The sequence below is a fragment of the Anoplopoma fimbria genome, chromosome 1 (assembly GCF_027596085.1).
Source record: "Anoplopoma fimbria isolate UVic2021 breed Golden Eagle Sablefish chromosome 1, Afim_UVic_2022, whole genome shotgun sequence".
In the NCBI taxonomy this organism is placed as follows: Eukaryota; Metazoa; Chordata; class Actinopteri; order Perciformes; family Anoplopomatidae; genus Anoplopoma; species Anoplopoma fimbria.
The window spans coordinates 19,310,637-19,324,227 of NC_072449.1; the positions used below are offsets into that span (position 1 = coordinate 19,310,637).

Below are 13,591 nucleotides of genomic sequence, written 5' to 3' on the forward strand. Positions count from 1 at the left end.
CTAGACCAGGGGTGGGCAATTATTTTTCCCAGGGGGCCAAATGAGCAACTGAAAATATTTTGGAGGGCCGGGCCAAAATGCCGAACTCAATTATGCATAATATACATTTTATTTCTATATAAAAAGCAGTAAATGGCATTGTTTTGACCGCTGGTAAGAGTGTATGTTATTATTTGGCAATTAAAAGGTGAGGTTAGCTTTCAAAAATATCATTTATTCAAATAGAATTTCCAAAATGATAAACAAAATGTGAAACATTTGACTCATTTTCAGTCACATTAATAACAAAGGGCATTTTGAGTTTCATATACTATTGAAACAAGGATTTTCTTAGCTTTCTAAAGACATCACATCATCTTTGTAGCCAAAATAAACAAGACATGTCACTGAACTGTGTAACTGTGTAAAGAAAAGTGTCCCAGTTTTGTAGCCTTTTTGACTTTACATGCCTATATTAAACATTTAATGTTTTCAGAACTGTGAAAAAAAAAAAAAAATTGTCCTCTTTAAACACGGCGACATGCTCCCCACAAACCAAACACACAGGTTTACCCTTGACTTCAGTAAAGGAAACATTAGTAATAGTCCATATTTGTTTGAAAGTTCTGCTTTCGGCATCCACTTTCCTCTTTTTGGCATGAGCCGACATGTTCGCATTTTTCAGGGGTGACACGGAAGGAAGACAGGTTGTCAATCACACGCATTTCACGTGCACAGTTGACGTGCACGATTGCGTGCACTGTGAGAATAAATGGGCTTCAAAATAAAAGCAATGCGGTTTTAGTCCACCCATAAGATAATTAGAAAATATGTTTTATTTTCTAATTATCATGTAATCTTTCGCGGGCCGGTCAGAATCATCCCGCGGGCCGTACAATGCCCAGGTCTGTGCTAGACTGTGTAGATATTTATTCCACATATTATACAGACCCATACATTTGTTTTTTTTTCCATACTATAATGTTTTTTCAACATGCTATACTACTGCCGTTTTCTAGAGGTGATAAATCTGTTCAGATAAAATTTTCCAATAAGCTTGAGATTAGTTCTTGAAGATGTTTGAATGGTAAAGCATGTGTTCTGTTTTTTGTGTGGAACATTTTTTAAGTAAAAGGAAGCAGATTGTAAGTGGGCACACAGTGTCACATGTTTTTGCGAAGATATATTTTATATATAGTGACTTTTGTGAATTGTGGTTATGCTACCAACTGAATTGTGGTCATTCTTCCTGTTTGCTCACGAACACCTGCAGGTTTGCGGTGTGGATGGTGCTGTGACACATTTTGTGAAGTAGTGGGTAAATACACACATATCTTGAAAAATATCCCAGTATAAATACGTAAAGTAGGTTATCTGTCGATATTTTAACAGGATGGTCTGATATGGGCACTATGTCCTGGAATTTTGGGCATCAGTCATCGACTCCTGTGATTTCAATAGCTTAGCAAGCTAATGTGAGCATGCATAAATCTAAACCATGTTAATGTACTTTGTTAGAGAAATGGTACAGGATTCATTTTAACTCTGTTTAAGGATAGAATGCAGAGTTTTGGTGAAACTTTTTAATTATACATTGCACATTGGTTGTTATATGGTTGTTGAATATGTATTTAATGATTATTCACTAGTGGTGGCTTGAGAAGACCAAAACTAACAATGCATTAGTCCATTGCTTAATACTTTCTAACTCCCCTAATTTGTCTGTGGCCCATTGGTTCCTGCTGAAGATGTAAATCTTGAAAAGTCACAAAAATGTGTTCATTTAAAAAAAGTAATGTCCTAGAGTAGGTGGCACTGTAGTATCTATCAAACATTACTCAAACAGGAGATCTTGCATCAATATTTTGTCTGTTATTTGAATATTATCAGCCAGGGATAACACATACTAAACTAAGCATAAGTAGTTCATTGTAATGTTCATTATACTGAGGGGACATGTTACTCAGCGTTGTGGTTCATTCATGATGTTTTTATTAATAGTTTTTTGGCGATGCGATTTATGGCACAGAGAAATACGTTAAATCAGGCTTTGATTTCAATATTGGTAGGTAGAATCAATTCATTGGCTTACACCTTTTAAATGGATTCGTTGAAAACAACAAGAATGGAGAATAGCACCAGCCTTATCATTCAAGTATTTAACACAGAGTCCTGCCTACTTTTAAAAAATCATATTTTAAGAGACAGTTACGGCACCCGCTAGACATTTTTACCAACACAATAAGGGAACACTTTAAAGAAATTTTATTCACTCATATTACATAAACATTTCATACATATTGTTTTCCTTCAATATCCGGTCACCATGGACAGGAAAAAAACATTGCCATTGAACATAATCCGGGCAGCAGTTACATGCGCATGAAGCGTACTGTATAAATTAAAACAATTAAGTAGTATAGGAGTGTGATTTTTTTTTGGGCCACATGCGTAGTTTGATTTTTTGATTATAAACTATGATGCATTGTAATGAGCAAAATATAAAACAAAGCAATAACGCTCTTAACGTTCTCCATTCACCTGCTCCCTCCTTCTTTCTCCCTTTCTTTCTTTCTTTCTTTCTTTTTTCACCTGTCTTCTTTACCTTTTCAGACATTGTGGCAAATATAAGACCCTCTCACACACACACACACACATTAAGCTCTAGATCGCTTCCCTCGCCCACTTGACACCTGTGTAGCACACAGCTGTGCAGGATTTATTTTTACCTTTATGAACGATAGTAATGGCTTTAAGTGCTTGCAAGCTTGTCATTTCCTGTGGCTTTCCCCCCGTTGGAAATGTATAAAATGCCTACAAAAAATTGATCATCAAACATATTCTTTATAAAACAGTTAGCCAAGCACCTGTTTAAACAACTAGTTTATTTGATTTTACATTGAACATGTTTCACTGACGGTTAGATAATAAAAGTACAAGCTCATGCTAATGAATGTATTTTTTTGCATGCTTTAAAGTTGCCAGAATCACAATCACAACCTCCTTGTATAGATTGGAAGGAAAACGCAAGTGCTCTTCAGCTCCAGCAGAGTTAAGCCACAAACCAGAAGGGGCTGCCACTGAAGAACTCTTGGGAGAACAGAACCTGGGAATACATCCATTTACAGAGCTCTGAGATGCGTGTTATTCAACCCCCAACTCTACATTGTGCAGGATATGAGAGATGAAAAAAAAAACAAAGCATCAATGTGGTTCGCTTAAAGGATGTCTGATTTTCTGTAGACAAAGGGTTGATTATGGGATGTAAATATTCCTGCTACTTGCTCACTCACTCTGAAAATGAGGGCATGAGTTTAAACAGCTATTATGCATACTTGCCTATGCACATACACACAAATACACACACGTATGAATACAAATGCACAGGTGAACTTATCCACCCACATAGCTTGCCTTTCATATTAAGTTAGTTAAGTTAGTTTCAGGCTTCCCTCTGTTATATTTGGTTAAAGCACAGTCCCCTGTCTCTGATTTCCTTGGCCTTCTCAAGCACAGCATCACCTCCTTCCGGACGCCGTTACTGACCAACACATACAGCACAGGGTCCACCACGCAGTTCAGACTGGAGAGTGCCAGAGTACATGAGAATGAAAAGTGCATATTTTGTTCAAACTGGCAGTAACTTCCTTGAGGTTGTACATTATCACTATTGTAGAAGACTAGTGAGCGTATGAGCAGGAGAATGTGATATGGAGCAAAGCAAATTGAGAAGATCCCAATCACCCCAAAGGACAGCAGACGGACCTTTCTTTTTGCCTGGGCGCTCAGGCCAGGACTCTGGCCCACAGTGGCCAGCACCCTCCAGTAGCTCATCGCCAGCACCAGAAGGGGTAGCAGGAAGCCGATGCCCACTCTTAGCAGGTTGAACAAGGCGACGGGCCTCTGCATGGGGTAAGTCTCATAACAGCGGTCATTGTTGTTTATGTCGTCGTGGGCATCTTTGAGATTGTCATAGACCAGTACCATGATGTGCAGCAGTATCACAACAACATAGACAGCGGCACACTGTGCCCAGGCGTAGCAAGATGTTCGGTGGGTCTTGAAGCGGAGCGGGAAGGTGACCACCAGGCAACGGTCCACAGAGATACAGCAGAGCAGGAAGATGCTGATGTACATGTTGGAGTAGTAGAAGAAGCCGGCTACACTGCAGGACATAATACCTAGCTTCCAGTGGTGGTCCTGCTGATAATAATTGATCCAAAGGGGCATAGTGAAGAGGAAAAGTAGGTCGGAGAGGGACAGGTTGAGCAGGAAGATTCCAAGAACATTTTGCCGCTTCACTTGTTGCAAAATGGGACCCAGGGTCAGCACATTAAAAATCAAACCAAAAATAAAAGCCAGGATGTAAACAGACATCAGGAAGTCACTGATAGCACTCTCACCAATTTTAACACACACAGTTGAGTTTGTGATTGTCGCTGTTGGTGTGACTGTCACGTTCATTCTTCCTGTAATTTACTTTCACTCTTCCCGGTAGAAATTCACCTGTAAAAAAAGAAGGTTTTTTGACTGAGGAAAAGTGACACAGGCAACACGAGCTAACTCCTATGAAACCATATAATACATAGTACAGCTTGGACATTTTGTATCCCCCATCCTATTTCCTGGTTCAGCGAGCTCAAGAGATCACTTTGGTTGTCCTGTGATGTTTCTGAAATTGAGGTAGTTTAGCACCACAGTACATGGTGCTACACTAGGGGAAGATACAGGCTTAGTCATGCACCCTGACGGTAACAGTTTGGGCCCACAGTACAAATAGAAACTTAAATTGCCAAAATCCCCTCCCTATTGCTTCACCTCTTTGGTATGGATAAAACATGTCATCATGTCATTGCAAATGTCCTGTTTTTATTTATTTTTTACAGAAACTAAGAACATTGATCTAATCCTTGGTAACAGACAAATTAGATGTTGAAACCTCTGCTCCGAACCTAGCTGATCTCATCCTTTTATGTAAATACGCTTTTTGTAAAACTGACTATAAATTGTTCCACTTATTACCCTGCATGGTCTAAATCTGTGTGGCAGGCAGAGGCAGCACATACTTAACTCGCTCAGTGTGCATTTGCATTGTACTGCAATCAGTGCTTAATACAACATCAGCTATGTGGGGAAAAGAAAAACCCATTATTGCTAATTTAAATATATCCTTACAGAGACTGACTTATGGTCCAGTTTTATGTCTGATGTAACTGGGTGGGTCAACCATCTCCCCATGACGAGAGGCTTTTAAATATTTTCTCTGGCTTGAATAAGTAATTTGATCTTCATTCATCAATTACTTCCTTCCTTGATTAACAATGTGGGTGAACCATCAGTCCCTGTTCATTGCAGAGCTGTTGGTTGGATTTGCAGCAGACACATCCTAAATATTAGTCTGTGTTGCTCCCAGATTAAAATGTTGCTGGTGCTAAAATGGCACAGAAAAGGGAAAAAACGACTGGCCGCACAGCTAAATTTCTTCAAAAAACGAGTAATAACAAAGTCACCAGTCTCTCTCTCTGTATAGCCCTTGAATCATTTCCTACAAAGGCGAAATGTGGTTGCTATTTTCTTTTTAGAACTAACTTTTTTGTAGATTTTATATGTAGATTATATTCAGTCAATTTCCTGCTTCTCTCTGAGATTCCAGCATCAGGAAATAAAACCTGTGTTCTGTATCTTTGTGCCTTTTTTTCTTTATCACAGTGGCATTCTTGATATTTGTTTCTTCTCTACCTTCTGTTCTATCGCTTAGGCTTGGCCCTGTTGTTGTCATGAAGCATCTAATGCCATTAACTTCTGGGCAGAGATGGGCTGTCCCATCCAAACTCAATAATGGAGAAGCCATTTAGAGTCAGACCATCTTTAGTGAACGATAATGTGTGGCTGCGCGTGTGTGTGAGGCTTTATTGTGTGAGTATGTATGTGCATTTGCGTGCGTGTGGAAATGGAGTTCATTTAATGGATTATTTATAACATTTCAAAATAGTGTGGGTTGGGGAACAAGACTGGCTCGGAAAGTTTTGCTCTTAAATCTGACACATTTAAAAAAAGTGGTGGGCTGCTGTTTAGTCATTAGTCTGGATGCACAATTCTTCTCCTCTTACTAACAATGGGCTGTGAAGTGTGTGCCATTCAAGTTTTGTGTCTGTCTTATTTTATGATATAATCCTGATGTAAGCATACTTTACATAGCCTCAGTTTGTTCTATCATCCATTTGAGCCAACTATGTGTTTGTTAATATTATAAACTGAACTAAGCCTGTTTGTTATTACACAGCCTTGTTACCAGGGCGGCTTGAAAAGAGCAAAACTTAAGCCTCTTCTCTCAAGAGGAGGAATATGCCACGTGCCAAATCTCCTTTTCCAAGCAAAACGGACATTATGATTTATTTTATGTTTCATGGCTTGCTTCCCTAATACCACAGCTGTGTTTTAAAGGAATCACATTCCATCTGTGCAGTATATTTCTGTTATTTTGCACTATTTCTTCTTGTCAAGCAGTTCTGCACTTCTCACCGCTGGGAGAGCTGCAGAAAACATTCAACCCTACAGAGAATAAACATTTCTAGTGTAATTATTTCTGCCACACTTACTTACACACCCTCGATCATACCGTCTTTCCCCTGACAACAGTCCACAGGGACGAGAATAAAACTAGCAAAGAAAGTGAGTTTTCAAACTAATTTAATACCTTAAACACCCTACTTGCAAAACATTAAAAATATCTCACATTTTAATCATTTTCACTGTTACTGTTTTTAGTAACAATTTCTAGGCATCTCACATCCAGAACTGTAATCAATGGTAACCTCACCTGTTTTTTTTGGTAAGACGTGTGTCTTGATTGCGAAACAAAGCTGTCCAGTGGATGAGGAGTTTTCGACACATTCCAGAGCTGCTTCTAGTTTGGCGAAGTTCAGTCCAGGAGGGTTAGAGCACGATCTTCAGAGGAGACTCTTCAGAGCTGCTGACATGCAGCCAAGCCACTAAAGTCCCATATGGTACTCTGGAAGGATTATTAAAATAGATGATGACCAGCCTATACAATAGCTACAGAGGGTTTTTCTCTCTGTTAACTTGTTGTTTTTTTTTTATTCTTTGCTCTGGTTGACATGACTTGCCGTTGACAGCCGAAGTAGAAATGTCGGCAAGGCTGGGGAAGAGATGAGACAAGAAACAAAAAGGGGAAGACACATGTATGAGGAGGGAGGTTTGGTTCTGCACACGTGCACAGAGGAAGTAGGCTTCAGGGGTGGGGAGAAACACCAGACTGAGATGGGCCAGACATACTCCTGAGAGACGGAGAGAAAAGAGCCTTCTATCACTGTATGTTAGCAATGTATTTAAGGGAAATGAAACTGTGCAGGCAGAAAGCCAGAAACCATGTGACATACCTGAACCTTGACTTGACTTGATTTTTAACTTTCACATTGATACGTCATAAAAGGTTTTGTAGTGATAAAAGGTTTTGTAGAGTAACCAGTGAAAATATTAATCATAATGAGGGTATTTCCACTACTGGAACAGCTTTTCCCTCAGTGTTAATCCCTTTTGACGCAGAGTTAGACTGATCTCATTCATTATTACTCAGTGTAAGAAACAGAGGTATTTTAACCGTTTCACTGCTAAACACATAAAAGCTTCAGGAAGTGGGCTGAGTCTGATTTAAAGGTTGTGAACTCTGTTGTTTCCTGGCAGTGGTATGAAGAGTGTGGTTATCAAATAGTGTTACTCAGACAGACCCTGAGTCAGTGCAATACCCAAAGATCTTTAGGTTGGTGATACGAATATGTGACATAGGCCTGCAGCCTATCTGTTAATGTGTTGAGTAAATATTTACACCAGATGGGAATGTACGGTATTTCTCTATGATCAAGAATGCATACCTAAGGTTCGCTACAGAAATAGCTGAGAGAGAGAAAGAGCAAGGTTAGAAACAAGAAATGCTAAGTAATATTTGCAGATAATTGATGAGAGTAAAATATTCTTAAAGGGGTTTTCTAACCTCAACACCCCCAGAGGCAAATAGATTTTTGAAGGAGGTTAGTAAATTTGTTTGTGGGACAGTTCAGTTTAACTATTATTTAAAAAGTAGGGCTTTGGACACATCATCGCTATCATTTTGAAGGCATTTCTCAAGTCTTCATTTGCCAGACACAAAGCTACAAAAGTTTACGTAATATAAAATGTATTAATTCAACTCCTACTTTCTGGAAACGGTATGAGTCAACAACTGGATTTTCCCAGGAAAACACTAATAGGTGTGCACTCCTTCCTGTAGCAGCTTGTGCGAACTATATGAAACTAAATCTAACTTTCTCTTGTCCATGATTTGTCGTCATTTTTCAAAAGGCAATTTAATAACATCAATCACAGGCCATATGTACAGTGAAAGACTTCTCAGTTACTGTAATCAGAGCTCCTGTAGCCTACATACTGCCGGGGAGAGGTTTCGTGAAACAAATTTACCACTAGATCCATATTCCTCTTGGCAGTCTGTATTGGTCAAATCATGTGAGTATTTTACAGAGTTTTAGCATTTTTTAAATGAAATCCCAATACTTTGCTTCACTAGACAGTGTTTCCTTGCTGAGCTGTGGCAGTGGATTATAAAAGAAGGAAACAGTTTGGACTGAAAAGACAATCTTTTCCAAAGATAAATTATTTTGTCTGATTCAGACTGCTTAAGCATTTAAGCTTCAGCTGCATTTTGGGGAATTTTCTTGCTCAGAACGAGGACTCTGGATTTTGTCTTACACTGGAAATGTATTAGGAAAGGGTCCCATACCAAGCATTAGCGAACAAAAGAAAAGAAAAAAGAAAACTATGACCTTAAAATGTACATATGGGTATGTGAGTATTGTGTTCAGACTTAAAAAAAATGAACCTATACTCTGTAAACTTAAAGAACTTACTGTCATTATGTTTTACCTTCATTATTGCAAAAGTACCGTTACATTGTGTAAGATTTGACACTCAAACTTGAAGGATGGTCTGCTGTACTGCACATGGCTAATAAACAATTTAGTTCAGGCAGCAGGAGCTTACTAGTATGATGATATACTGTTTAGTGCAGACATTATACTGTTAATAAACTCTGTGCTGCATATCTGTTATTATATAGTCCTCCTGCTATATGCAACAAATTAAGCTTGTTATGATGTGCACAATAATACATTATAATTTCAACCCCTTGTGTAACAATTTCGTGCTTGAACAACAGCATATCACAATAAAACATTGCATTGCAAATTAAGTCATTTTGTAGCTTACTTACATGCTTGCTTATTTGAAACTAAACTTGCAGATATGTCTGACCACATCCTTTTGAAGGTAACATAGCATTTTATAGCATGACTGTAGACACATCCGGCAAGGTTAGTAAACTCAGTATGATGCGTATTCAACTTAACAGGAGTGCTTTACCATAAAGATAGACACATTTTAAAAACACAACTTGAAGGTGGAACTGTTGTGATCAGTCTATGTTCAATAGTTTGCTGACATTTTTAAGATGATGGACCCTGTTGAAGATACCTTTCTTATCTTCTCTTTTGTCCTTATAAGCATGAAGTTAACACGTAGAAAACAAACCTGTGAGAGAAAAGTAATAATGAACAGAACAGAATTGTATTTAAAAAATGTCTGAATGGATTTATCAATCGAGAAAAGAATTCATTGCTCCAAACATTTATTATTATCATTAGTAGTAGTAGTTGTATTGCTAATCATTCTATAAATTGATTTTAAAGTACCTGCTGGGTCTATTTCTTTATTTTTGTAAATTGAAGGTAAAAGGACACTTATATAAAGTGTCTTTTTATCCTAGCATTCTTAATTCTTAATTCTTAAATTTTGTGAACAAAAAGGAAGTTTTAGAGGTTAGCGTTTGTAAAGAGAGACTGGTGTGATGGGAAATGAGTTCTGGTGTGCCTTGTGGTTTTGCATCTGTCTGACAACTGGAAATGCTAACGGAAATTCTGTAATTTTGCAAATTGTTTTACACTGTTGATTTATTCCCTTTCAAAATACATTATGCCTGAGCGCAAGGGCAAGCTCAGCAGCTGGCCAAAGGCCTTTTAATGTACTTTATGGCCTAACTGCAGGTCAATGGTTCTGCTGTCATAATGGCTGATGCGGATGAGCTGATTTGATAATGGAAAGGGAAAATGCAATCGTGATCATGTAACACAATTAAGCCAAAGCCGTAAATGTATTCTTTTTTTTTTATATCATTATGCCAATAAACAATTCAAAACCCATCAATGAGTTCCATGTGACATGTCCCTTCATTAACCGCAACATGGCCATCTTAGTTTACTTTGTGTCAATACACATACAAGAAACCTTTCTGCTCACTAAAGTACTCACTAAAGCACCAGATGTCCTGTTGAAAATAGTCCCCAAATAATGTGTTCTTTATGCTGTATGAGGAACATTTGCTAAAAACTACAGTGATTAGCTGTTTAAAGAAATAAGTGACCTTTTTTTTAAACAAAACAATATTTATTTTGTAAACCGTTTTAAATTCCAGGTAAAGTATTATCAGTGATTTGTTTGTAAACATTACACATGTTCAAATATTAACATGTGAACATGTTCTGTGAACAGCTAACTTCACAATATTAAACCAGACTTCTTTTTATCGTTCAAATTTGGCTAGTGTTTGAAAGCACCTCAATGTTTTGTGGTGTGATGAACTCATGTTGTTGATTTCGGTCTTTTCATGGGATTTTTGGAAAATAACAGTGACATAGAATATTATCATTAATATTCTTTAACGCAAGGTTAGTTTTTAACTGTATGTCTCACTTGAACTAGCCTAATTCTAGAGCTCTAAATCAACACACACACACCTCAGATGTGTTCAGCAATTTAAAAAAAGAATAAATGATTAAACTAAATGGCAATTCAGTCAAATTTTCAAGCTCAGATTGAACGTAAGCGTTCTTATTCGTTAAATGGAACACTTTCTTGTATGAGTAGTCATTCTTTATGTTTACATGTGTCAAATATGCTGCTATCTATGGTGGGAATTTAATAATACAACTGAAGCCTTCCAGGAAAAGGATTGCAATGGCAGCTGAGACCATTGATACACTTTATTTTAAGGTGCACCTTATCATTTCTCAAGATCAACACTCAGACCAGACATTCGGAGGAAAACTCAAATTTCTCAAGTTATCTTCCTATTCTGACAAACGAGATGAGCCTTGCTTTTCCTAGAATTAGCTATATAGATACTTAATTGCCGTCACCAGGTAATAGTCTCTCTGAGGTTTGGATCTCTTTTGCTTACTAGACGGAGGGTATCCCCCAAAGCTTCAGAAAGTTTAGCTGATGCGAAAGTGATAAACCTGCCCACACTTGAGAAAAATTCAAGGAGACAGACAGAGAGAAAGAGCATTTCATTTGGCATTGTTTGGCAATGATGATGGCTGTAGGGTGGGAGGAAAGAAGGTTGTTCTTTCACCAGAGTAGCTGGCTGAAATGCGCTCATCACATAATGGAAAACACTTCACTCCCTCCGCCTCTATAGCCACAGGGTCCTTGAGTGCCACTCAGTCTGTGAGGTGTAATATGCCTTAAAAAAAAATCAATTCTCTGTCTTCTGACAGATATGATTGAAGTTTTGTGTCTACCCAAATGCAAACATAAGTCCATTATATTTCAAGTTCATAGTGCATGTTACAAGCATTCTTGAAAATTTGCATTGGCCCTATTGTCAGTAGATTTTAACAGAAATTCCATTTGATATATCTGTTATAATCTGTTCTTCTTCAGAAAGTGACAAAATAACAGTCTGTCAGACTAGCATTGTATTTTATTTCTGCATAATAAGAGTTCCTAAACCTGAGTGACAGTAATGGTCCTTCGTTCTTAAACATGTTAATAGTGAATCATAATCACATATCCATTTCTAAATGAATGAATACATAAAACATCCAAGACAAAAAAATGATATTGTTCAAGGTTTGCATTATCTGTAACCAAGGCTAGGATTCTCTTTCAAACATGTTATACAGTCTACGCACATTGGACAACTACATAAACTTCAGGTTACACATGGGTATACTAGACCATCATAACTAAAGTATGTTTTCTATTATATCTAGATAATTCTACTACTTCACATAGACATGCAACATATTGACATGACAGGCATTCAATAATCAAACTAAATAAACTCTCCAAAATCTAGTTTAATAATCCAAGCAGTCTGTCTATGCACAGGGAGAGGTCTGCTCTTCTTAACCACAGTAAACAAAAAGCTGTGTTGTTTAAAAAAAGTATCCGTTTACCTGCTCATGTGTAAAAAAAAAAAATCCTTCAATGGCAGTATTTGAATCTTATGTACACGCAACTGTGAGGAAGTATTATTTACCATTTAAATACACAACTGTTTGGTGAGAATGGGCAACATAGGTAATGGACTAGCTCAAAGCTGGGTTCATTTAAAACCACAACGACATGTTCAATCACATGTTTTTTCTAAGAGCTTATTGTGGCTCAAAGCTTGTGGTAATTACCGGAGAATTTGCCATCCCCAGATCAATACCTTCAGTTTTCACTACAGGACATTCTATTATGGGGATGCATTTGTGAATGTAAATGGGTTTGACTTCATGCCTGCACATTAGTAATTACCAGCACAAAGAAAGCCTTTTGTCACCGGAAAGAGATTGAACCGGTCTTTACTGAACACATAAAAGAGACTGTAATTCCAGCCAGTCCAATTAAATGACACCAAAACCAAATGTTACTTCTCTTTTAATGGGAGGCAGTTTCATTTTCAATATTCACCATTATTTGTTTAGAAAAACACCTCAATAAAAACACACCTACACTACTTTATCACCTGTTGTGAAGCAGCAATTCCTGCCTCATTTAGTTTTAAGCATCTTGCAGTTGGAGGAAAAGAACATGCTGCTCCTCAGTTGTGTGAGAGCTTCCGATTCAAAGTTTGACTCTAATTTCATATGTAAAAACTGCCCAGGTCAGCCGCACAGAGGATGTGAAATAGAGTCGAGCAGTCTTCATCGTGGAAATTGTCCAACAATTCAAAAGATGAGAGACGACCAATAACAGCAGAGGTTAATAAAGGAAGTTCTGGCCTGAGGAGATACATCGGATTTCTTGCTGTAAAATTGAGTGCCACCAAACAAATGTTGTGCTGTGAAAGTCTTGACAGCTGGACACTATTCTTATTAAAACCATACAACTTGTCTCTCTTAAACTCTAGGTTGACTATCCCAATCATCCCTCCCTCTCCCTACTTCTATCCAACTTCCTAAATAAGCTTGAGTCCTCTGTCTGTCTCTCGTCAGAGGATACTGACTCTTTCTGTGAGGCCTTGCACATCTGCATCCTCCCCGCACTCCTCGTCGTCAGAGGCGGGGGCAGGAGGAGGAGGCACAAGGTGAGCAGGGTAAGGCAGGGTATGTTCACGGGCAAACATTTGCCAGCGGCTGTCATCACTCTCGTGGGTGATGTAACGCCCGCCGAGTTTAGTCTCCAGCTCCCTCAGATCCAACCACGTCTGATAGTCCTGAGACACGATAAACGGGAATAAACACAGGGATGAAATTTCAGTTTCAGGAAGTTA

General features: G+C 38.1%; 2 protein-coding genes across 2 annotated transcripts in view; both read right to left on the reverse strand.

The window, feature by feature from the left end:
- Positions 1-1,959: 1,959 nt before the first annotated feature.
- Positions 1,960-7,131, reverse strand: gpr184 (G protein-coupled receptor 184). The gene is made up of 2 exons (XM_054600732.1): positions 6,800-7,131; positions 1,960-4,485 (listed from the first exon to the last, which is right to left on the reverse strand). The coding sequence occupies exon 2, from the start codon at positions 4,441-4,443 to the stop codon at positions 3,397-3,399; it is 1,047 nt and encodes a 348-aa protein (XP_054456707.1). The 5' UTR covers positions 4,444-4,485; positions 6,800-7,131; the 3' UTR covers positions 1,960-3,396.
- Positions 7,132-10,814: 3,683 nt separating this feature from the next.
- Positions 10,815-13,591, reverse strand: part of prkd2 (protein kinase D2) — a 36,806-nt gene continuing 34,029 nt past the window's right edge. Inside the window, exon 19 of the mRNA XM_054606347.1 lies at positions 10,815-13,534. Within this exon, the coding sequence (XP_054462322.1) occupies positions 13,310-13,534 (225 nt within the window). The 3' untranslated portion in view covers positions 10,815-13,309. The remainder of the gene's footprint in view (positions 13,535-13,591) is intronic.

Coding starts and splice junctions, on each gene's coding strand:
- gpr184 (XM_054600732.1), bottom strand. CDS start 4,443: ATGAACGTGACAGTCACACCAACAGCGACAATCACAAACTCAACTGTG.